Source organism: Athalia rosae, chromosome 3 (genome assembly GCF_917208135.1).
Source record: "Athalia rosae chromosome 3, iyAthRosa1.1, whole genome shotgun sequence".
NCBI lineage: Eukaryota > Metazoa > Arthropoda > Insecta > Hymenoptera > Athaliidae > Athalia > Athalia rosae.
Window position 1 is genome coordinate 21,290,306 of NC_064028.1, and position 22,470 is coordinate 21,312,775.

General features: G+C 38.4%; 5 protein-coding genes across 12 annotated transcripts; 2 read left to right on the forward strand and 3 right to left on the reverse strand.

Annotated features, from left to right (window-relative positions):
- The first annotated feature begins 479 nt into the window (after positions 1-479).
- On the forward strand, positions 480-3,080 carry LOC105689904. Of its 2 annotated transcripts, none has more exons than XM_012407285.3 (6): positions 480-771; positions 1,081-1,195; positions 1,543-1,710; positions 1,818-2,118; positions 2,184-2,443; positions 2,544-3,080. In XM_012407285.3, exons 1-6 carry the CDS (start codon positions 712-714, stop codon positions 2,930-2,932), a joined length of 1,293 nt encoding a protein of 430 aa, XP_012262708.2. In that variant the 5' UTR covers positions 480-711; the 3' UTR covers positions 2,933-3,080. The 2 variants fall into 2 exon arrangements, with proteins under 2 accessions (XP_012262708.2, XP_048508483.1); XM_048652526.1 differs by lacking the exon at positions 480-771 and adding an exon at positions 802-1,012.
- On the reverse strand, positions 2,996-8,102 carry LOC105689885 (NF-X1-type zinc finger protein NFXL1). Of its 2 annotated transcripts, none has more exons than XM_048652519.1 (5): positions 7,977-8,102; positions 6,222-6,492; positions 6,036-6,148; positions 4,267-5,935; positions 2,996-4,181 (listed from the first exon to the last, which is right to left on the reverse strand). In XM_048652519.1, exons 1-5 carry the CDS (start codon positions 7,982-7,984, stop codon positions 3,756-3,758), a joined length of 2,487 nt encoding a protein of 828 aa, XP_048508476.1. In that variant the 5' UTR covers positions 7,985-8,102; the 3' UTR covers positions 2,996-3,755. The 2 variants fall into 2 exon arrangements, with proteins under 2 accessions (XP_048508476.1, XP_012262673.2); XM_012407250.3 differs by lacking the exon at positions 7,977-8,102 and adding an exon at positions 7,085-7,236.
- LOC105689894 (phosphatidylinositol N-acetylglucosaminyltransferase subunit C) lies at positions 7,886-9,487 on the reverse strand. The gene is made up of 2 exons (XM_012407264.3): positions 9,151-9,487; positions 7,886-8,973 (listed from the first exon to the last, which is right to left on the reverse strand). The coding sequence occupies exon 2, from the start codon at positions 8,829-8,831 to the stop codon at positions 7,962-7,964; it is 870 nt and encodes a 289-aa protein (XP_012262687.1). The 5' UTR covers positions 8,832-8,973; positions 9,151-9,487; the 3' UTR covers positions 7,886-7,961.
- A 154-nt stretch (positions 9,488-9,641) lies between these two features.
- Positions 9,642-16,874, reverse strand: LOC105689876 (nuclear pore complex protein Nup205). Its single transcript, XM_012407239.3, has 10 exons — positions 16,486-16,874; positions 16,048-16,211; positions 15,496-15,912; positions 15,128-15,419; positions 14,323-15,045; positions 10,995-14,243; positions 10,669-10,919; positions 10,357-10,596; positions 10,075-10,273; positions 9,642-9,985 (listed from the first exon to the last, which is right to left on the reverse strand). Exons 1-10 carry the CDS (start codon positions 16,508-16,510, stop codon positions 9,768-9,770), a joined length of 5,778 nt encoding a protein of 1,925 aa, XP_012262662.2. The 5' UTR covers positions 16,511-16,874; the 3' UTR covers positions 9,642-9,767.
- Positions 16,875-17,029: 155 nt separating this feature from the next.
- LOC105690177 (PAN2-PAN3 deadenylation complex subunit PAN3) lies at positions 17,030-22,009 on the forward strand. 6 transcript variants are annotated; one of them, XM_048652520.1, is made up of 10 exons: positions 17,030-17,711; positions 18,307-18,423; positions 18,575-18,848; positions 18,951-19,208; positions 19,367-19,742; positions 20,002-20,118; positions 20,196-20,435; positions 20,512-20,794; positions 20,894-21,248; positions 21,362-22,009. In XM_048652520.1, the coding sequence occupies exons 3-10, from the start codon at positions 18,771-18,773 to the stop codon at positions 21,479-21,481; spliced, it is 1,827 nt and encodes a 608-aa protein (XP_048508477.1). In that variant the 5' UTR covers positions 17,030-17,711; positions 18,307-18,423; positions 18,575-18,770; the 3' UTR covers positions 21,482-22,009. The 6 variants fall into 6 exon arrangements, with proteins under 6 accessions (XP_048508477.1, XP_048508478.1, XP_012263196.2 ...); XM_048652521.1 differs by having other exon boundaries at positions 17,030-17,248; XM_012407773.3 differs by having other exon boundaries at positions 17,030-18,442.
- The last annotated feature ends 461 nt before the right edge of the window (positions 22,010-22,470 follow it).

Below are 22,470 nucleotides of genomic sequence, written 5' to 3' on the forward strand. Positions count from 1 at the left end.
CGAAATATTCTCCGACCTACAACCCGCGCCAACATCAATCCTCGCACGTGTGTTGAGCCCCTCGTTTGACCGGTTTGTAATATTTGAATGTGAAAAAGAAACTCGCATAAACGTATACGCGGGGAACCTCGCACCATTGCAGCACAACTACGCGAAGATCCGTTGAAAAAAATTTGAAATTCACCCATCAAAATTGGCGCGCTGTGCGATTTGGATCTAAGTATAGCACAGTATAACAGCAACTGATTATTCCACGTATAGGGTGATAAGATCGTTTTCTCATCAGGCTATGCAAAACGGAGCATTTAAAAGTACTTGGAAAGTAAAATTATATCGCTGCTATAGAATAGATAAGAACGAATTATCAAGTTTATTTTAATTTATTATTATAAATTTGTTACTATGCTGTATTTGCTGCCGTAAGCAAGATATATATAATTTGGAATAGAATCAAAATGTAGATAGTGTAAGTACGGCTCTTTTTTGAACGCTTAAGATAATTATTGAAGCCTTTGAAGCATTTGTCTTCGTGATAAAACCAAAAGTCGTGTCTATAATTGAGATAAGTCGCAGATTCTTGGCAAAGTCTGACCGGCCAACTGGAAAACCAATTCACGTACATCGCATGATAGATAAAATTATTATTCATGTTCTCAACTGCGACGAGCTAACTTCTCTTCGCCAGCAAGTGTGAACTGCTGCTGGTTGATCATGGAGCCTCACGACCTCCCAGGATTCGGGCAAGAAATCAAAGAACTGGAATTTCATGGAGTGAGTTTTGAACGAGGATTAGAAGGGATAGTTTTTAGGATCTGATCGAATTTCAACAAAGCAATACTTTTCGACTATGCGTACGAAAATAGAAAACTACACTACATATTCGACAAAAGTCATCATATCGACAACTTATAATTAAACCGGCGAGGAATTCAGCTGCGATCATTGACTGGTTTCGGCATTTCCAGGATATAAAATATTTTTTCAGCTAAATTTATTGCTTCAAATTTATCGCGTGAGATATCAAATTTTCGATGCTTTTACTAATACTTTGCAGCCTTTAATATATTCCATTATTTTCAGTTCTTCGACTGGTTAGTCGGTTTCAATGATGTGGGCGTTATGTGGAAAGCACAACCGACTTATATCATAACGCAGGTGTTGCATCTTGCTGGCGGCCTTATCACTCTGCTCCATGGTAAAAAATATTGTTTATCAATATTCGTACAGGTGTAATAAAACCCAACGAATCGTGAGCTTATCAGCTGGGAAATAATGACAATGGTTCAACCAGCACCTTCGCATATTACTATACCTATAACTCTATAGCATTATCAATTCGATTGTTCTTTTTAGACTCAGTGGAAAAGATTGCTACAATCTAGATAGAATAAGATAAAATAAAACAAAAAGAAACATGAAATACTAAAGAAAATTAGAAAAAATTTAGGGTAACTGACTTTCTTGCTGATAAGTTTGAACTCACCAGAAGTCGAGACTGCTGTTTGCAATGTTTCATAAAATTTCCATGAGCTATTTTTACAGCATTGAAAAGCGGTAGTCGATATGTACACTTGTGGATGGCAATTTTTATTTATGGATTAACTATTGAGATGGTCAGCTACTATCTTCCAGCCATTGATAACTTTTGGCACTCGCAAACACCTATTATTTTACTAGGACGACGTTTGCCAATTCATATCCTCTCAGTGTGTAAGTATGATCAACAGGTTGGTATAATTTATGCAAATCTAGCAACAAGCTGGACGTGATTACGTGCCGAACAAAAACGGATCTCAAGAGTCTGTTAAATATTCCAGATAATGTATTCATATATAATGCAAGTATTGCTGCCAAAAAACTGCAACTACCTGCATGGAGCGAGCCCTTTGCTGTTGGGTTGTTAACAGTTCTTATCGATATTCCTTACGATATAATGGCTTTGCGGTTTCTCCACTGGACATGGCACTCGACAGATCCTAACATATATGATCGTCATTACTATGTTCCTTGGAACTCATACTATTTTCACGCAACATTTGCTGCAAGCTTGACCATTATCTTTCATGGCAGTCGGCGCCTCTTCGCCGACAGTGCCGATAAATGGACATCGAGCAAGTCGTAAGTTAGCGAAAAATCTATCATTGAGGGAAATAAGGCAACTTAAATTATTTGGTTTTTCATAGATGTCTCAGGGAAACTATATGCACAGTCCTGACAGGACTATTCACTACACCCGGCGGCATACTGATGTTTTTGCCCATTTACCACCCACTCCATGATATGCACGGTATTCACTCCGAAGTTACGTTTTTCCTTCTCTTGACCATTTTCCTGGCTATCATATGGAGCGGAGACAGGAATTCGATAAAAAAACCAATCAACCAAAAATGCATAGATTATATTATCCCAGCATATTTGGTGGTATATTATTCACTGTTTCTCGGTAAGCACAATAAATCGCCCACAAGTGAATATCTATAAAGTTGGATTCATTTGGTCAAATTTTGAACAGATTTGAAACCCAAAAAATTGTCAATTTCTAGGTATGGCAGCTCTTGGTGATCCATCGAAGGAAGTATCCATTGGTCTCCATGAACCCATAGGGCCATGTGACGAAAAAGTGGAAATGATTTCTTCAATTGGCCAAACTCTTTACAAAACTAAATATCTTTGTGCAGAAAACAACAGAGAAGGCTACTTTGGATGGCACTGTTTGCCAGGTGGAAAGCCACCGAAACACGGTGCTAATTGGTACACAGCTTGTGGGACACCCTTGGAAAATAGAGCTGAGTACATTACTGTTATCGTGACAATATGTATCGCCGCGTTTACTGTCTTTCTCAATATATTCTTCTTGAATAACAAAAGCAGTAAGACAATTGACTCTAAAAAAATCAGCTCAAAAATATCACAGAAAGTCAAGAGAACCTAATGTGCAGATCTTAAAGACTGTGAAGAGAGATTAAAGAATTAATGCCTGGGATGCTATTCTAAATATCATCTAAATATTTTATTGGATGGAAATTTTGTACTTTTGCATGTTTGTTGGATAACAAATAAAGTGTCTTTTTTTGAAAAAATTTGCTAACCATTTATTCCAAACCTTATTATTAAGGTATCAAAATTGGGCCACATTAATCTACAGTGTACGCGTGATAAGGTTGATTATAAATATATTGACCAAGAATGTAGCTATACGAATTTTTCGCTAAATAAGTTGCCAGATTTGGTGGTAGCCATGAAACGATTAAAAATCAACCTTGCTAGGTACAAATACTCTTCATCAACTGTTATCTCAAATGAAATAATCAACTTACATACTGTAATTTATAGAATTACAAATACAAATGAATCTTTGTAAAGTACATTGTACTTGTGTAAATTCGAATGAAACTTTGTATATACACAACAGTCATACGCAGTAAATTATGTGCACAATAATATCCGTGTGCGTGACAATTATTTTAAGCATATTTGGTGTATAGTACGAAAAGTAAGGCTGCTAAAACCTGTAACACAGTGTTTATGCCCCATCAAGGATTTAAAAATAGTAAGTTTAGTATACTATGCTGATAAAACTTGAATCGTAAAATATATAAATTTTTTGGTTTAAAGAGCTTGAATATCAAGAGCTACTATCGTTGGAAAATTAATGATTTACTTATCTTATTCTAACCATGTTTTCAAGCACTAAATGGCCAATACATGTGGAACTAAAATATTTTTGGTAAAATGGAAAACTGACAAGAAATCGTTCATTGTATGTTGAAGACGAAAAAAGTGACTAGACAAGCAATTATGATTACCAATAAGGCTGTAAGCCATTTCAGGTAATTACATTTAGATTTCTCAACACAGGGTTCATCATTGGATTTGTCTTTACATTTACGTCTAGGTTTGAATTTTCTTTCAAATTTCTCTACCTCTCTTTGATTGCGCAGTGCTTCCTCCTTCCTCTTCTTTGCTGCTTCAGCCTCTTGAGCTTGAATTCGTTCTTTCTTCTTTTCATCACACACCTCATCGCATTCTACAATCGCGTTACCCGATCGTATCAGAAGGCAGGAAAAGTCTTTTTTCAATCTCTTACACTTGCACGATATTTTCACTTTCTTATTACACTCTCCCGCACTTTTACATAAACCTGGATGACAATCGTCCACACATCGATGCCCACATGGATACTGTAGAATGAAAGAAACGAACTCTTTGTTAAGTACGATCATGAATAATTTACTTTGTTAAAAAAGTAGACGGAACAATACTCACATTTTTAGGACACTGATTGCCACATTTGAAGATTTCTATCTTTCTTTCAACGCTTGCAGATGTTAACTCAGAACATCTTATGTACAAAGTGTTAATGGCACAGTGACAAGGGAGGCGAACAATTTGCTTGCAGGGTTTGCACGGAGCTGGATGGCAAATGCTGGGGCATACATGGGTACATCCTTCAGGCCTTGGAATCACACACGGCTTTTCACATTCTTCGCATGGGGTCGGTTGAGCATTATCTCCAGAATCTTGTACAACATGACACGCTAGCGTGCACGTATGATTTGTACAGCTCAACAGCTGACCACATGGTCTTTGACAAGATGTTGACACTGCTTCGTGACATGGCCATGGTAAAGTTTCATGCCCACCTAAACATGTAACCATCACTGAAACTTGACAAGGTGGGCAGGGTAACGTTTTCAACTGCATTTTGTCCTTTTGTTTTTCCCACGGCCCAGCTGGCTGAGTGATGCCATTCACTTTCACCCAAACCTTTGTGTGACAAGGGGCTGGACATATATGACCACATTTTTTTAGCGTTAAAGTGCATTGCTTCTTGCAAGGTGGACACTGTCCTTGATGACATTTGTGTGACTCTCGTTTCGAATGATGGCAAATAGGTGGAATTTTACACATTTTATTGCAGTGAGGTGGCTTAATTTTTTTTGCAGTTCCACATGGTATCACAATTTTACTCGATCCACATCGGCATTGTATCGTATCTGTCAGAGGACATGGATAGCAAGGGCCACTGTGACAAGGAGCTGGACATTTGTGTTTGCGACAACTCAAAGTACGGTCACATGTCTTTTCGCAGGCATAAAAATTATTTTTCTTAACACAATCACAGCATTTTTTATTACACGGATGACGTCCGCATAATCGAATTTGCTTGCACTTTGTGTCACAATGAAATACTTTGGCGCAAGCTAACTCCTTCTGATGAGCACCACATTTACAAGATTTAGTTACAACCTCTAAGCATTGGCCGCAGCTATCTAGGTGACAACGTTTATTGCAATAATGTGATCCACAATCCAATAACTTCTCACATGTATCGCCACATGTAGGCGCATCCTGCTTACAAGATATCCTGTACTTGATTTTCCCACATGGACATGTCCTGTTTTTAGCCGTCAAGCAATCCCCACAATCACCAGGCGCATGACAAGTACCCTGACATATGTGGATGTTACAGGATAAAGACTTTTTGCAAGGTTTATTGCACCGCCAATCCTTATCGAAACAATGTCTGAGTTCAGTTTCATTTCCACAATGACAGGATGCTGAAACTTCTTCCTTACAGGGTGGGCAATCTCCGGAATGACACATTTTCCTGCACGTATGTTGAGAACATTTTAAAATTTTTCCACAGACAGTAGCACAGCTCCACTCTTTGGCATTACAACGTCGTGGACGTGCTGGCTGCTTGAGACAGTAACACTTTGATGAAACCATTTTTGGACATGGAGGACAAGGTCCAGGATGACAGAGTAGGACACACGAATGACCGCATTTTGGTTGAAGAAGCTTTCCGCATACTTCTCCACAAGAATGTGGTACACACCAAGGCTGGTAGGGCGGATTCCTCATCTTTCCACAAAAACATTCGTAATGTTGTGGAACCTGGTCTTCTTCATACTCGGTACGACATTTTGGGCTAGAATAACAGGATGCATTGATACGATCAGGATCTACTAATCTAAAACGCATCGTGGATCGTATTGTCTATCGATTGCAGAAGTCCATATTAAACTCACCATGCCCAAACTTGAGAAATTCCACGATCGCGTTTATAAGTCAAACTATCTCGAATCCAATGTTGAATACAAGATAAATGCATAAACGAGTAACATCTACCGCAACTCCATATCTGAATTAAATAAAATAACAAACATTTGAACAGTGGTAGAATATTTCAAAATCAAAAGCTTATTCATACTGACCGCATCTGTTTTCTTCACTGACGAAATACATATTAGGCAAACAGCTCCATTGGATTGAAAGGTATCCGCTAAATAAGACAAAATTTTTTCTGGGTCCCCTCCCTGATCCTGGTAAGATGTTAAAACATTGCCAACTGCTTTTTCCAATATTTCTTGTCCAGACTCATCCTCTTCATCACTGGATGATTCTACCAGTGGATGAGTTACCATGTGCTTTTTAATAGCAGCTTGATTTTGCGCTTGCGCCCTTTTGAATTTCCTCATTTCAGGGCTGCAAATTGGAACTTATGAATTCAAGATAGTACTGTTTAGAATATCTGCTATCACTTTAGGATACTTCAAGAATTTATCGTTCAAGTCATATCTAATCACTGATACTTGCTTTGCCGGATTCATTTGTAATGAAGGTCAATGAGCGTGTCAACGACTGCAATCCTTAAGTTATCAATTGTTCAACTAATTAAATACCTTCATTAAGAACAAGTTGGAAACAAAATCAATGAAAATTGTAGAAACCGAAGATGTGATGCTTGAAAAAAGACCAAAATAATCTTCATACCATAATCTCTAATAATAATATTTAGGTATATCTCAAGAGTGAATCTCACAAATTGATGTTGCTCTTCGCGTGAAGATGAATCAAAGTATTATGGTGCAGTAATGATGAATTGAAAAATTGAAAAATTGTAGAAGTAATATTTCATTGCTGTAAATGATGATATTGAGCAATAAGTACTGGAAAGCGGCATGAGTGCAGCAAAAACGTATCGCTAGAAGGCGCGGACGCAAGAAATATGATCGATGTTTTACGATGTTAATATGCACGAAGCATAGGAAAAATGGATGAAATTTTATACTCTTACCCTATTTCATTCCTTTCAGCTGAATAAACACGGTATAAACAACCATATAACCTCAAGATTCTCACAAAATCCTCTTAAAAATCACACAACCATAATACCCAACCACTGTATCCGTCACACAAAACACCGGTGGAATAAATTCGATTACTGCGCACTACGTTGCGTGGACCAGATGGCGCGTTGTTCCCGACAATCATGTGACATTAAATTTAAATTTGAAGATACTTTTTCCATTATTTTTATTTTTTGAATGATAACTCCATTCAGCATAAGAAATTGAAACGTTTATTCGACAGAAAACGTTCTACATCTTGGAACAAGTCAATCGATTCAATGGAATATTCACGCTCTGACATCCTGTAGCTTTCAGTAGCTTTGACTGAAGAATATTGCATTTTTCAATCAACCTCAGTAGAATAAGTTTGTTACAGTACACATATCGTTGATTAAATAATGCATGAATCAAGAATTGAATCATATCAGAAGTAGATGATTTATACCAAACAAAACAAAAATTATAATCGCTTGATTTTGCCACTCATCTGCTAATAAACTTTAATATCAAATTGACTAGACTTAAATTGGTATACAAAACTTAAATACAGGGCTATACTACTTCGCATTACAAAGATATATTCACACAAGACTCAAGAATCTCGGGTCTTTCTATACCAGATTATTACAGCTCATATCTGCAACACAACGATGAAGAGATAAGATGTGCCGGCACACGTACAAGTAATAAATAATCATTACAAAAAAATCATAATGTATAGAAAAAAACTTGAAAGCAGCTTGTACGATAACTTATTTATTAATTAATAATCTACTAGTTAATTACAATAATGGTGAAATTTTATAAATGCCTTAAGCTTAATCAGGACATAATTACCGCTTCATCCCATGGTCCGTAAATATTTTCTTTGTATTTTTGCCACCTGATGTACCACAAGGGGCAAACAAGTTGAATAAATATGGTAACGCCAACAAAAACACATGCAATTGTCAACGATATCAAGTGCAGTAGGTATACTGTGGTACAAGAGAGAATGATTGCAACGATAACTTTATTCTGAAGTTGATACATAATGAATGGCAATAGAACAAAGCACTGCACTGATATTGTGAGCAAGGTAAAGGCATGTAAAGGCGAGGCCAACCTTGATGCCAACATAAGTGATCCGAATAAAGAAGACGTTATCGATAGCGAATCTGAGAGAGTTACTTGTGGGGAGCCATATTTACTGAATATAAGATGGATCAAAAACATGAATATTGTCATGGCATATATTGTATCAGTACTCACTGTATCGGTCAGGGTTTTCAGAATTGGTGATAAGATATAACCGAAGGCAAGAAATATCACCACAGTTCTAAAATCTTTTGACAATTTTCCTAACATATCTGGTTTTCTAAATGTATGGACAAAGTATCCAGCTGACGTGGGGATCCCACTGAATACAAATATGATGTTGGGTGCCGTCCATTTGTTATTCAGCCACACAAAAATGATAACAAACAGTATAACTATGTTCAGTTGAGTCAATACACTTGCAGCAAAGGAGATAGCTTCCATGGCTGTTATATTACTTGGGTTAATATTCTTGCGCAGTTCTTCCAGAAATGAACTGTCTGTGTAATTGTCAGGGAGACCGTGGGTTTGGTACAAATTTTTGCGCCATCGAGCCGGTAGCTCTCCATTACTCTTTTTTCCGTTCATATTGTACTTATCACAAGTATATGTCATTGGGAATTGATTTTTTAGTCTAATGTCTTTTTCATGAATATTTCAAGAAAATAGCATTCATTCATTTCATATATGTTCATCAACTAAACCCAGGTGAGCACTTGTTAAGTTTATCTGCATTCCGCGTCCGGGCAACGTGAAGCTGAAAACAGAGTATCATCGGAGTGAAAATTGAGTGATATACTGCTTACGAAATCGTTGACAAAATATTAGGCTTTGACGATATCGATATAATCTAATGTGGTTTACATTTTTCTTGTCACCGTGATTTTATTTACATCGGAAGTATGAAAACCAAATATTTACCGAAAAATATTACCTTTCGAGGATGATTCCTCATTGAAATGCCTTTACGTGTCTATACCCATCGAAATAAAATCATGTTCAATATTTCGCTGGGTTCGTAGTGCTCACCCACGATCCGAAATTTATACCCGATAGTTCAGCCTAGATCCAGTAACTCAGAAGTTGTGTCACTTTTGAAATTTATTTATTGAGGACAGAATAAACAAGAACGCACGAACTGTGTAGTTTATATGGACATCAGTAGTGTCGAATGTGGTGTGAGCGCGTTTGTCCTTTGAGGTTATATTCATAGCATTTAAGATTACCGCGGAATATGCGCGTACAATCTTTACTTTGCGCGGATTTTGATTCACATCACATTTGAATCACCAGCGATCAAGAAATGATTTCACGCGTCTCGGTGTTTAAAATTTTTGTTTATCCTGTAATGACGATGGTAAGAGCCGGTTTCTTTTCACACACATGAAAGGAACAGAAGGAAAGGACACAAATTTCGCGACACACTCATGAGGTACCATAATTTATTATTAATAGATGGGAAATGTTGAAAGATCATGTTTAACATAATCTTATTAATGCAACATGGGTTCGAATTGTGATTTGGTTTCTCTAAATAATGCTATTTTTATGTTACTTGGTGATGATAAATTGTAGAAGTCTCTTGATTCTTCTAACTAAAGCTTCGATAAAAGATCGATCGGTTGTTGCATGTTCTCTGGAAGTATCCAGTAATTGAGTAATAAAGCTGTCTGTAAATGTTGCCACCAAACCTTGCTTCAAATCCGATAGCATATCTGCTGATATTCTCCAATCCACCACGGTCGTATCTAGGTTTCCTGATGATAATGCTGTTGAGAAAAAGAAAATTTGTAGAATTGATTTGAACTCGATTAAAACTGTGATTGATATCTCAGTTTGGGTTGGATTTTGAATTTACCTTGGGACCTGTTTTGCCGCGATACGGCCTGCATTGCAAAGAAGTCCAAATGACTCCACAAAATATATAGACTGTGTTCAACTATTAACGAACAGTACTTCAAATCCACTCGTTTGTTGTTTGCCTCTTCTGTGAGACGTTTTTCGACTACTATCCGCTGCTTTTCAATATCAAGTTCCGCCTCCTCTTCAGTCAGATGCTGAAAAACAAAATACCATATAATAAACTTGATATTTAAATTCAATACTGATCGTACACAGTTCTTTCGTTTTCTATAACCACCTTTTTGAGACTGAACGTATTCATGTCTTTAACGATTGCTGCATTCTTCATCAGTGTGTCTACCTGTGGTAGTTCTGAGTGAAGGAGAGATGTGGAAGAAACTAGTTGCCCTATAACTGCACCTAAGTGTACTCCTCCTGTAGAATCCTTGCCTCTTCCGTCCCTTAGTGAAGGTCTGTCAGTTAAATAAGGTTCAAACAGTACGTTCTTGATTTTCTGATCCATTCGACTATGCTCCATCTGTAATAATTAGTAATACAGAAAGACTTAATACAGCGACTAGAAATACAGTGAATAAATGGTGATACTTACTTGATTACGAGTATACAGCATTACATTGGCAGCAATTTGTATGACGCAGGAATGCTGTTGGGTGGTTTCTATTTGCTGTTGTAATGGCATTGCTGCAGGGGATTGAGGCTGAAATCTGGGCACCAGTGAAAGTATCAAACGTTGGAGCCTGTAAAGATGAGCTCGCAGTTCTCGCATGCCTGTACTGTCTTCTGACTTGTGTTCGTAGGAATCCGCTTTTGTCAATTCTTCTTCAACGAGTTTATACATATCTGAGAAGAAAATCACAGATTGAAGAATTTGACAGATATTATTCGAATACAGTAAGCAATAATTTTAATACGAACCAATGTTAGCTGACCTGGAGATCACTCCGGTGAGACTAGCAACTTCTTTCAAAAATAGGACATTGGAGTGAGGTGAGGCATTTCTCAACACCATTTCTACTGTGTCTCTATGACTCTGTAAAAACCCACAAACTTGTATCGCACAGGATTGATTTTCTGTCCCAAGGGTAGTCAGCAATGCATCGCACAAGTAGAGTGCGGGTAAGAAGATTTGTTGATATCGCTGTCCTATAGAAGGTACAAAGCATGTATCTCCACCCTCAAACCCTACGTGCACATCAGGATGCTGATCAAATACACACATGCTTGCTAAACACGACAAGACTTTGTTCTCCAGAAGACATTCGGCACCCAATCTAGTTGATGCCATACGGCATAGCGTGGCTATTTTTGATTCGTACAGATATAGAGGTCGTAAGGTAAGTGGATCTGGTTGAAGCATGGATCGCAATAGATTATCAGAATCCAGAAGACCGTCTACCATGTGTTTTATATACCCTCTGCTAGCCAGATATGTGATCCATACATTATTGCAATCAAACTCTAAAATTTTGTCAAGACACGATAATGATAGCATTTTGCATACGTCGTGTCCTCCTGAACAATCGTGAGATAAAATATCCATCAACTTGTTACCATAACTACTGATCACTTGAACTGTCACATAGCGATGCGAACGTTCTTGTATGGGCGGATTTTTATAAAATGAACTATCTAGTTGGCTAACGTACATGGAATCTGTGTTGCTGATAACATCCGATCTCTCCAAGCTAACTACACAGAGGAAGTTGAGAAGTGCTCCATAAAGATGAGTTCGAACTTTTTGTGAAGAAACTCCAGAATTTAAGATCCATTGTAGAATATGACTGAGGATTATTTTCATCATAGTTGTATTTGAAGCTGAAGATGGTAGTAGCTCGTTCTCAGATTGCATTGAAAAACTATTACGCAGATTCACTAGCAGTATCAGGACTGTACCAGATACAAGAGTTTTTATTTCGTTCAAAGCTTCACAAGACGTCATTTTTTGTAGCAAATCATGTGACAAATTAAGTAATAGATTTTGCCTTTGAGCTGCTGGAAGCTGTTGGCTCGTGGCAACTGAAAACAATATTTCAGTTGTTTGGCACCAACCCTCAACAAACTTGACTGTAGCATAAGAAAGAGTTTTTGTTTGATTCCGTTTCAAAGCGTATGCCAGTATCGATTGCAATTCTTGTTGCATGAGCTTACGCTGCGTTGCAGTTGCACTGCTTTGTGTGCCAGCCAATTCTTCAGTGATCAAATTATGAAGTCTCCTAATGTCAATTAGCTGTGGACTACCACCGAGTGGCACAGGAATACTGCAACGGCCCAGAACCATCTCAATTTGAGAGGGATCAAAATATTCCCAGGATTTTGGTGGTTCCAAATTTAACTGAAAGTCGATGTAGTGTAACAAATCCATCAGGAGTTTCTGAGATGGAACAATTTGATCTCTGTCTTGTATTAGGTTGCCAACCAATCTCTGAATCAGGGAATTTTGTAGGCTACCTCCAGCCACACGTAATTCGATTGCTGATATTTTTAACAACCAGGACATACATGCAAGTTCCGTGGCCTTGTTTGGTCCTTGGAATGGGAGCTTGGATAGATGACGTTGAACAAAATCCTGATTTGTGGCTGTACGTAGGAAGCGTAACACTGAAACGGAGGTTTTATTGTTTGCTGCTAATATATGAAGAAACCAGTAACAAGCCTCTGTAATCTTATCACGGCCACGTTCCAAGGATAATTCTAATATTCCGAGTATAGAGTGCAGACAAGTTCTCGGAAACCCAAGTATTCCAGGCTGTTGAATTGCAGTTTTTTTAATATCCTTGGTAATGTCAAAACCAAGAAGATAGTGAGCTATATTTGGCGCTGGACGTGTTAGACTTTGGATCATGAGTGACAGAATTCTGCCCTTACAGTTAGTAGATTGTTTTTCACTTTCCATTCCCTCATCAGATTCGGCGTTTTCATCAGAATCTAAGCACTCTACAAAACCATGTCTGATCATTGTGGCTAGCGAAGAAGTGGATGTGAATGTTGAAAGTAGTTCCGAATCTGCTCCAGGTTCGTTAGCTACACCTTGAATAACGCCAACTGCTATATAGGCATGTTGAATCAGCCATGAATTGTATGTTACATATTTAGCAATGTTGATCATGTGGTCCGGTTTTCCTGTCCGTGGATTTACGCCAAGTAATAGGCGAGCCAAGCCTGTCAAAATTCTGTTACTCGAACTAGCCGCAGCCAACTGTACCATGTAATTATGATGTATCATCAATCCACGTTCTAATATCTCCAAGCAATGCAAAGTGCTACTCTCAAGGCTCGATTTTCCAGAAAAATCATCATAAGTATCCAAAAGATGGCAGCCTTCATCGAGGATGTAAAGAATAACGTGTAGGAGTTCCGAATTCGAGTTTAACTGTGTCATTAAATGGTGGCCTGGAGCAGGATTAACCATTGTCGTTTCACCACCTTGAAGTTCGATTTTACAGCCGATAAAATCTTCAACTGTTGGCTCATACTGCGTCAGTAGTTTTATGAATATTTTTAGACAGGCATCAGAAACCTCCCATTTTTCTCCCGGGTTTTTGTAAGATCGTGTGTTAAACCGAAGAAAAACAGATTTAATTACAAAATGTAAATATGGATCAAAGCCTGGGTTTCTTTGACCAACACCCAGGAGTCGAGGGATTGGAAAATCCGTGAGGACGTCTAATAGCTCTAGCATAGCTATGGTCAGAGGGTATTCCTCATTTCGCGATTCAATTTCTTCTAATTCCGTTTGAATGCCTCTAGGCTGATAACTGCTAGTTGATGGTACGGTAGTTAAGATTTGTGCAGCTTCCAAGCTTTGCCAAATCGTAGATGAACTTTCCGGGGATCTCGCTAATGCAGCTAAAGTTTTCACTAATGCACCTTTCAGTGGAATCGGCATCGCACAACCGACCAAACCAATTAGAGATGGCAACACGTTCCACCCAGGATGTTCACAAATTGCGACCCGAGACACTTCGTCATAATAAGCAACGACTCTCACCACTAGAAGCACAGCCTCCAATCCTTTGACCTCATGGGGTGTTATACCTTTGGGATGGTTTCTTTGTCGATATACCGTATCTTGAGTAGGTGGTAGTTCTTGCCGAAGATTGAAATAATAGCGACTTAGTGAGTTAAAAAAATGATCCCAGGAGACAGTTGTTGAGCCAGAAGGTCCTGGAAAAAAGTGTTTATCAAGGCTTGATAATTGGGTTATTTCAAGCGATTAATTGGAGAAGCTTGGCTTTTGACTCACCGTTAAGTTTCAAGAAGTTGAATGCCTGTCTGGCAGCTGGAAATGAAGATGCAAGGGATGCCAGCATTTTAAGATAGGGTACAAATAGCCCTGCTGGCAAAACCTCTCCAGCTAATCTGACGAATTTGAACAACGCAACTTGTCGAGGTGGTAATCTGCTAGTGTGCAATGAGTTGGATATGTGCGATGAATCTGAGTGCTGGCACCAATAGTCCATTGCTAAGTTCAACTTTAAAGGATCTTTGCTGTACAGTTCAGCGACGGTTAGCATGAGATATTCGAAATGATTATCGAGGTTCATCGGCGGCTCAATACCCTCTTGTTGATACGCCTGTACAATCCGCATAGATTCGTCTGCTCTATTTCTAAGCTCTTTAACTTTCAGAGGCATCAATAGAATAAAATCAGAGATGAGAGTATGAATAGAGCGAAGATAAAATTCTTCGTTATGGATATTAGAGCTTTTGAGCAGAACTTGAGCTATGAAATGAAAAGCCTTATTAGCTAGAGCAGCTTCAACCAGAATTTCATCCTCTTCAGTAATGTTCTGTGTCGGACAGATATTAGGTGCTGATTTGATCATCGCAATAGCAATCGCTAATGCAAACTGTAGTAGCCCTCGTAAACCCGGACTTTCCCAATTTATACTTCCTGATGTCAACTCTGTTACTATTTGCGGCAGCATGTCAGGGTCTCCAATAAGTGGCATTGCTTTAACAATGGCTAAAAAAACAGATATTTCTTCATTAATAATAAAATCTCACAATTCAAACATGGATTTACAGAGAAAAAAAAGACATCTTACCTTCACCATCTTCTCTTGTGTGAAGTAAACTGAGGTTCAAGGAATTAAGGAGAGCCATAATCAGAGCCAAGGTAACTCTATCTGGGCCGCCAGATCCTGCCTCAGCTTCTGGATTACGCTTACTTAGGAGTGTCAGAAGTCTGTGAGTAATATGGTTAGGTAAAGCTGACTGGGCAGACCATAGGTATAAAATATCAGCTAAGTCCTGTCTGGCACCATTATACAGACGCATAACCATATGGTGATGCTTTGCGCCTCCCAATGCTCGGTTTTGCTGCAGCAGTTCTTGTTCCTAGGAAAATAAGGTACATGTGCGTAAGATGTATAGCAAAATATGATACATGTTAGAAGCAATCAATAATCATTACCTTTGTCACATCCATCTCCTCCAAAAGATTTAGAATTCTATCCAAGAGTCCATCCTCTTGCATTTTATTTGTGTATTCAGTGATCTGTTTAGTAAGTGTCACTGGTGTGTCTAAGACCCAGGTATGTCCAGTTCTAGCTTGAACCAACGTTCTTAGTGTTGAAGTAAGCGCTTTTCGCCCATCGTAGTACAAAAGTACAGCTGTTAAACCTCTTGTCAAGCCAGGATGATGTGGCATTTGAAGTTGAGCAGTACAGAGGAGATCGAGTGCCATAAATTCGTTCAACTCATACATATCTGATATTATTATTGTTTCATCTACCAATTCCTTGGACAGCACCTGGTGGCCCAGTCCTGGTAAAGTTATGCCTTCCGTCACTCCCTTTTTTATTTCTTCACGACTTTTAGCATTTTTTGCCTAAAATTTAATAAAATGAGTTCAGATGTAAGAAATCCTTGCAAGTTGAATGAATTTGTTATCCAAAGCTTGCAAATGAAACTAGAAAACTAAGTACCGAAGAAACTTTTTTCACCGATAAATTTCAAAACTCACCGGATTTTTCAAGAGGGTCAGAAAATTCTGTCTATGGCTTCGAAGCGCCTCCATAAATTCATAGTATTGAGGATCATGAGCGCTAGATGCAGAGGTAATATAACGATCCACAAGGCTCTGGAGCTCCTTAAACGGAGTCCACATATCCTCGCTACTTGTCTTATCTGGAAATAAAATTTGATGGTTGAAGTTTCCCTTTACATCGAAGACTAGACCGACTAGGTAAGATAACTAGGTGATCGAAAAAATGACCGATTTAATTGAATGAAAATGGGAAGAATTTTGATTATAAAAACTGATGAAAATACATTTATAAAATTAAGAGTATGCACCGGTAACCGATGCATTATATAGGGTGAGAAAAATAGGTTAAATCACAAGGAGGTTAGCGTTCCAGTGTTGTGATGTAGATTGAATGAACTCTGCTTGCGGTCTTACCTTCGCTCATTTTATCTGTATTCATGGATCAATTGAATCAATCTTATAGCTATCGCCTATTGTTCACTTATAAATTAGTTCTTTCTACTCCTCCTTAATTGGCGGTTTTCGTTGATTTTGTACAAGCGTGCGAACATATCTGCTGAATGAAAAATAGTATCAAAAAAACATTCGGTGATTGCTACCAACACAAAAATTTCGCTCCAAAAATCGCGAAGCTGCTACTCGGACTGCATAGGTCGCTTTAATCACAATATTTGATTTGAAAATAATTTCTGAGAAAAACGCTCACTAACAATCATACTAATAAAACGTTATATCAAATTGAAATCATTTTTCTCCATAGATCTATTGAATATTGCAGGGAAGCTGCTCGAATATTTGCAATGATATGAACTTGGTGGTGAGGTCATCGCAAATGTAACTTAACATGAATAATAATTGCTTTCAAAGAATAGCCAAAGTGAATAAAAATCATTGATAAATGTCACTGCTCAAAAAAAAGCCAACAAATTTATCATATGATAATGATTCGGTCAATTTGAAAATTTAAGGTCCCGTGGCAACGGGAAAATGCCACGTTAAAAATAGTTGACATAAAATAACGGAAGTAAGCATCTACGTTATTTCGAAAAACAAATGCGCAACTGAAGCACGACTTCCGGGGGGACAGCTGCGATCGAAGGAAGAACAGCATAAACACAGAGATCGAGATTGGAGTGCGCTTTCTCCTTTGTCTACGGGAAGAAAAAATGTTTTAACGGTCAGACTGAAGTGCAATTATTATATTCGGAAAATCCCCTATAGTTTTATCTGTAGTTTACTTATTATTAAGAACATAGAGGCCTCGTTATTTTGGCGCCGTATTTCGACGCGACGTCAGTGACAGCTCGGATTGGTTATGTTGGTGTAGCATATCTTTTATGTTTTTATAAACTTTTGCTGTCTATCAACGAAACTTGCGATCTTTTATCCGATTCAGAGGTTTCTACAAAAAAATCTGGCTAACTTCCACGTTAAAGTGCACCAATAATGATCTTACTTAGTTCCTGTTGCATTGTCAAAATCAGCTGCTCTATTGTTAGTTTATTATTTTAGTGTCCAAACACAGGACTATGCTGTTGATCGTTTTGTTGTGACATAAAGAACAACAATTACCAATCCTATTTTATCATCAGGATAGTAAGAACTCTATTTATCTAATTTCCCCAGAAGCTTTTATTGAGGTTTGTGTCACCCTGTGTTATATTTGTAGTTTTGTATATCTGATTCAAACGTGTACTACTTTCTTTTATTAATATATCTCGTGCATTGCACAATCTGTCAGCCTCCACTGTACACAGCGAATTTGTGCCAAACTTCCACTCAAATGTCCTTGTAAAAATATCTTTTTTCATCTTAATCAACATTGCTAAATCTAGCTGCTCGCAATCACTTATCTATTATTACCACTCATTCATAACATAAGATCATTATCAGACTACTCAGCTGACAACCAGATAATTACAAAATAAATAATACAGTTTGAGGATCTATTTTTTCTTTATCGTCTCCCTGTGAACACTTTTTTCATTTGATTATCGATCATTTAATTTATTCTTCTAAAGATATTTGCAATAAAGACATAGATTGATTAGTGTCGACATAATTATGTTTGGATGTTCGAGACTAGTGTTTCTAGCGTTGATACAAACTGTAGAATTCTTTTCATTGTAGAGCATAGACAAATAGAATATTTCATTTACAATAGATGGAAAAGTCGGAAAAATGAAGAAAATATAGTATGTTGCAACACAGGTGGTTACTAGAGAAATTTTACAGATGGTTAAGCAAGCCAATGATATTCTTCAGCCCAGCTTTCCTTGGGTAAAAATGCTGTGACGTGAGCTGAAAAAGCGACGTGCGTCAAAGGCCAGTACAACAGTGTCCTCACAAAATGTAGTAACTCTTGAAAGTTGTAGGTTCTTGTATAAATTTCGACATGAATATAATTTGAGAGTAATTCGGAATTTTTTTCCCAACTAGTAAACATGTGGAGACCCAGATTGTAATTGTTGAATTGAAAAGTTTGAGAATTTTTGTACTGTAGGGGGGCTGGGTTTACATTGGAAGTCTTGGAAATTCTCCCTAGAAAAAGATCGGAAGAGAAAGAAAAGGAGCCTTTGGTTGGTACAACATCTTACTCAAACTGAAAACGTGGGAGGGTGGGAGGATTTCCCAAAGAAGGGTGACATAGACATTACGAGCAAAACGGGATAGTAGTAAATGTGGTGCGTGAAGAAACGATGGATCCGTCAATGTTTGTCACATATTCCCCACAAACAAATGGAGTCCCACAGGAGTCCAAACTTGCAACCTACATGGTACGTATGCCTCTTAAACTATGAAATAAACTAGCTTAGATCATATTTTCAGAAACAGATTGATTATTCTCCCATCGGTGAAATCTTTTTTTTTTTATGTAGAACCGCCAAAGCCCTGGAGTAGCACTTAATACAGCGGCAGTAACAAAGCATCTCTCCAGTCTTTCCTTGGATGCACAAAAGAAGACAACTGCCAGCCCCGAATTTGTGCCAGGAAGAGGTCTTGCTGGTAGCAACAGTAGTTCTCCAAATCTATTCAACAATTCCTATCATTCCCAGGAGAATGTTGGTGGCACAACTTACTTTTACCTCGGCACATCAGCTACGGAAAATGTGGCCACTGAAGAAGGAGCCGAAGCTGTAAGTTGCATTATTAAGTGGGAAAAAATTTTACTCAACTCTGATAGTTGTTGATAAATTAAATACATTTATGACTGATGGATTTAACCCGTAATAGTTTTAATTGAACTGAAAGAGAGTTTATCTGGGAGTTTTAATAATTGAAATGATTTCTTCAGATAGGAACTTCGAGTGCAAGTCAAATAGGCTACGTATATCCGGGGACGCCTGCTCATTTACAGACTGTTAAAGCAGCAAAATCTCCGGCGTCTAATAGCCCTTCAGCTCCCTCCACACCTCCTCCGCAGGCTGTTCCCAGTTTTTTTGTTAGTGAAGGCCTCCGAATGGACATTCTTCAAAAGAACACATTGACATTAGCTCAGCCAGATGTGGTACAGTTCCCTGATTTGCCAAACGAAGTGGATAATTATCACGAATTATGTCCGCTTGAACCCATCCATAAATCTACTTCTACTGTACTCGGCTATCATACTTCCATGTACAAGGCCACCAGCCTGAAGACTGGCACTCGGTATTGCCTGCGCCGAGTTCATGGTGAGGCTTATCCCGTGAAATTAGAAGTTTTTATTGAATTTTTCATTACTTTTGTAACACGGTATCATAAGTTGAGCTACTAGCTGCAAAAAAAACTTAATCATTCTGGCTTAAAAACGCCAGCTTCAAAATCTGGAGAAGAGTTTATCTGTTTTATTGTTTTGCCGATAGGCGACTTGATGAGAATCACTTCTACTCTAATTTTTTTTTTTTGCCATGCTGAGCACAAACTTTTATTCAGACGAACATTTTCTTCCAGATTTCAGACTCGCCAATACGAAATGTATGGTCTTGGTGGATATGTGGAAGCGGTTGACGCACACAAATTTAGTACAACTGCGAGAAGTCTTCACAACCAAGGCCTTTGGTGATCATTGTCTGTACCTAAGCATTTTCAACCCCATCTAAATTTAATTAATCTGTTCTTATTTCACTGAATTAGCACTGTTCCAGCCATGGTATTCGTTTACGATTACCATCCCGGTTCCGAGACACTGCTGAACAAACACTTCTCAGCTACCGAGCTCAACGGCTACTCAGATCCGTTTTCGTCCGACCCAAACGCTCCCCGCCCTTACAGTCACACGAAGAATACAATTTTGCGACAACAGCACAGTAGTATGCTTCCGGAGAGTGTTATTTGGAGTTACATTATACAACTCACGGCTGCACTTCGCGTCATCCACGCAGCTGGTGAGTTATTTTTTGCTAGTTAAACATAATAAGTATCACGATATTAAGCAGATGTGTAATTCATTGATTTCTGTAGGGATTGCGTGTAGATCTCTGGATCCCACCAAAATTATCCTCTCGTCTGGAAGTCGTCTGCGCCTTAGTTGTGTAGCAATTCCTGATGTCGTAACGTTTGACGGGACAGCAGCGAATCCAATGGCGTTGATGCCTCACTATCAGCAAGAGGACTTACTGGCGTTAGGAAAGCTTGTGCTAGCTCTGGCCTGCCGAAGTCTACTTGCTGTTCATCGTGACAACATGCAGGCCTCCCTCGAATTGGTTGCTCGCACCTACTCTTCTGATCTCAGAAATCTCATACTGTTTGTATTTACCAACTACTTGTTTTTAGTTCTCAGATATGTCAGGTCTTCACTCGAGATGATCCGATTCTCTTTCTTATGTGACACATCACCTTTAAGGTACCTGCTATCATCCCAGCAGCGGAGAAGCGTTACAGATTTAATGCCGATGATTGGAGCTCGGTTTTACACCCAACTGGATGCTGTTCATCTTCGTTCAGATATCTTAGAAGATGAACTTGCCAAAGAGTTAGAAAATGGCAGATTGTTCAGATTACTGGCAAAGCTCGCCACCATTAATGAAAGGCCGGAGCTCAACATGGAGCCCACCTGGGCTGAAACCGGTGATCGTTATATGCTCAAATTATTCCGTGACTATGTATTTCACCAGGTCGCAGCTGACGGAAGACCCTGGCTTGATATGGCCCATATAGTATCCTGCTTGAATAAACTTGATTCAGGATCTCATGATAAGGTAAAGTCCTCAAAGATTATCATGCGTGAAGATGTTTCTCCTACAAGCAATCCAAATCTGACAGTTTGTTGAGGCGGCATCCTGAAATTTCATCGTACGTTTCTATTACTCAGATTTGTTTGATGTCACGGGACGAACAGAGCGTTCTAGTGGTGAGTTACGCAGAATTGCGACAATGCTTGGAGATGTCGTATGCAGAGGTGTTTCATTCCGCGAAGCTAGATGCTGTGTAGGTGACAAAAGCCTCGAGTCGACCTGACAGCACATACTCCGAACCATCATTGTGATATCAACACTTAGCGGTACTACCATTCTAACTTTATTTAGGCTCAAAAATGATCAGAGTCAATGGGATGGATCAGAAACTTGCAAATAGGTGTAAAGTTTGGCGATACGTAACGTAAGTTAACCGCGTTTTAAGATAGAGAATATAAGGTTGAAAGTGGAGGAGCTGTACACAGAGGGAACATCAATGGTGTTTTGATACTTTAATTTGAAGTGTAACATACGCATGTAATGAAATCATGTGATATTGTAAAATGGAAATGGTACATATTTGAATTTGCGATGAAATCCACTACGATACTACCTATACATGTACACAACTTAATAATGCGCTGAAATCTTAAAAAAGAAACACCTTACACGGATACTCAACGTAGTACCTATGTGTATAGGATAGAGATCTTAGGTTTTAGGATACAGCTGGTAAGCATTAATTTTGAAATAAATGTTTATTTTTGAAAGCAATCTTAAAAAAATGCTTCGTTGTTCATAGTTAATTTTCACTCTTCTCGACTACCATTCCCTGTGCGATCCTTCTTCATCCATAAATGGTTTTCCAAATGTTTTAGATCAGAAATTTGTTGAGGGTCTTCTATTTCATTTCAATTCCGTTGACCTGGAAATCAATGAATGCTATGTCGGTTACACAGATTCCCCTTAAGTTATTCGCAAGAGAAACCTGTAATATCGATTGAAAAACAGTAGAAGACACTCGTTAGTACAAATCGAGACTTGGTGATCCATCCGCACGTGACACGGTTTGATTCAAATCATGGTGACGAATTCGCCGACATCGAATCAACCTCCTTCTGCCCCTTTTATAACGTATGTATGTACTAATGTCTTATATTCTTACATATATACAATATCTAGATGTATACCTATGTAAAACATGGATGTCATTCGACATAATGTAGAGTAGATTTGTACCAACCTC

Coding starts and splice junctions, on each gene's coding strand:
- LOC105689876 (XM_012407239.3), bottom strand. CDS start 16,510: ATGAATACAGATAAAATGAGCGAAG. Junction 14,244..14,322: donor CAACTTCTTGAAACTTAACG/GTGAGTCAAAAG, acceptor ACTTTTTTCCAG/GACCTTCTGGCTCAACAACT. Junction 10,920..10,994: donor CTCCAGGTCAGCTAACATTG/GTTCGTATTAAA, acceptor TTTTCTTCTCAG/ATATGTATAAACTCGTTGAA.
- LOC105690177 (XM_012407764.3), top strand. CDS start 18,771: ATGGATCCGTCAATGTTTGTCACATATTCCCCACAAACAAATGGAGTC. Junction 20,119..20,195: donor CAAGGCCTTTGGTGATCATT/GTCTGTACCTAA, acceptor GCACTGTTCCAG/CCATGGTATTCGTTTACGAT. Junction 20,795..20,893: donor GATCTCAGAAATCTCATACT/GTTTGTATTTAC, acceptor ATCACCTTTAAG/GTACCTGCTATCATCCCAGC.
- LOC105689904 (XM_012407285.3), top strand. CDS start 712: ATGGAGCCTCACGACCTCCCAGGATTCGGGCAAGAAATCAAAGAACTG. Junction 1,711..1,817: donor AATTCATATCCTCTCAGTGT/GTAAGTATGATC, acceptor TAAATATTCCAG/ATAATGTATTCATATATAAT. Junction 2,444..2,543: donor ATATTATTCACTGTTTCTCG/GTAAGCACAATA, acceptor GTCAATTTCTAG/GTATGGCAGCTCTTGGTGAT.
- LOC105689894 (XM_012407264.3), bottom strand. CDS start 8,831: ATGACATATACTTGTGATAAGTACAATATGAACGGAAAAAAGAGTAAT.
- LOC105689885 (XM_048652519.1), bottom strand. Junction 5,936..6,035: donor ATTTCTCAAGTTTGGGCATG/GTGAGTTTAATA, acceptor CTGTTATTCTAG/CCCAAAATGTCGTACCGAGT. Junction 4,182..4,266: donor GCAATCAGTGTCCTAAAAAT/GTGAGTATTGTT, acceptor TTCATTCTACAG/TATCCATGTGGGCATCGATG.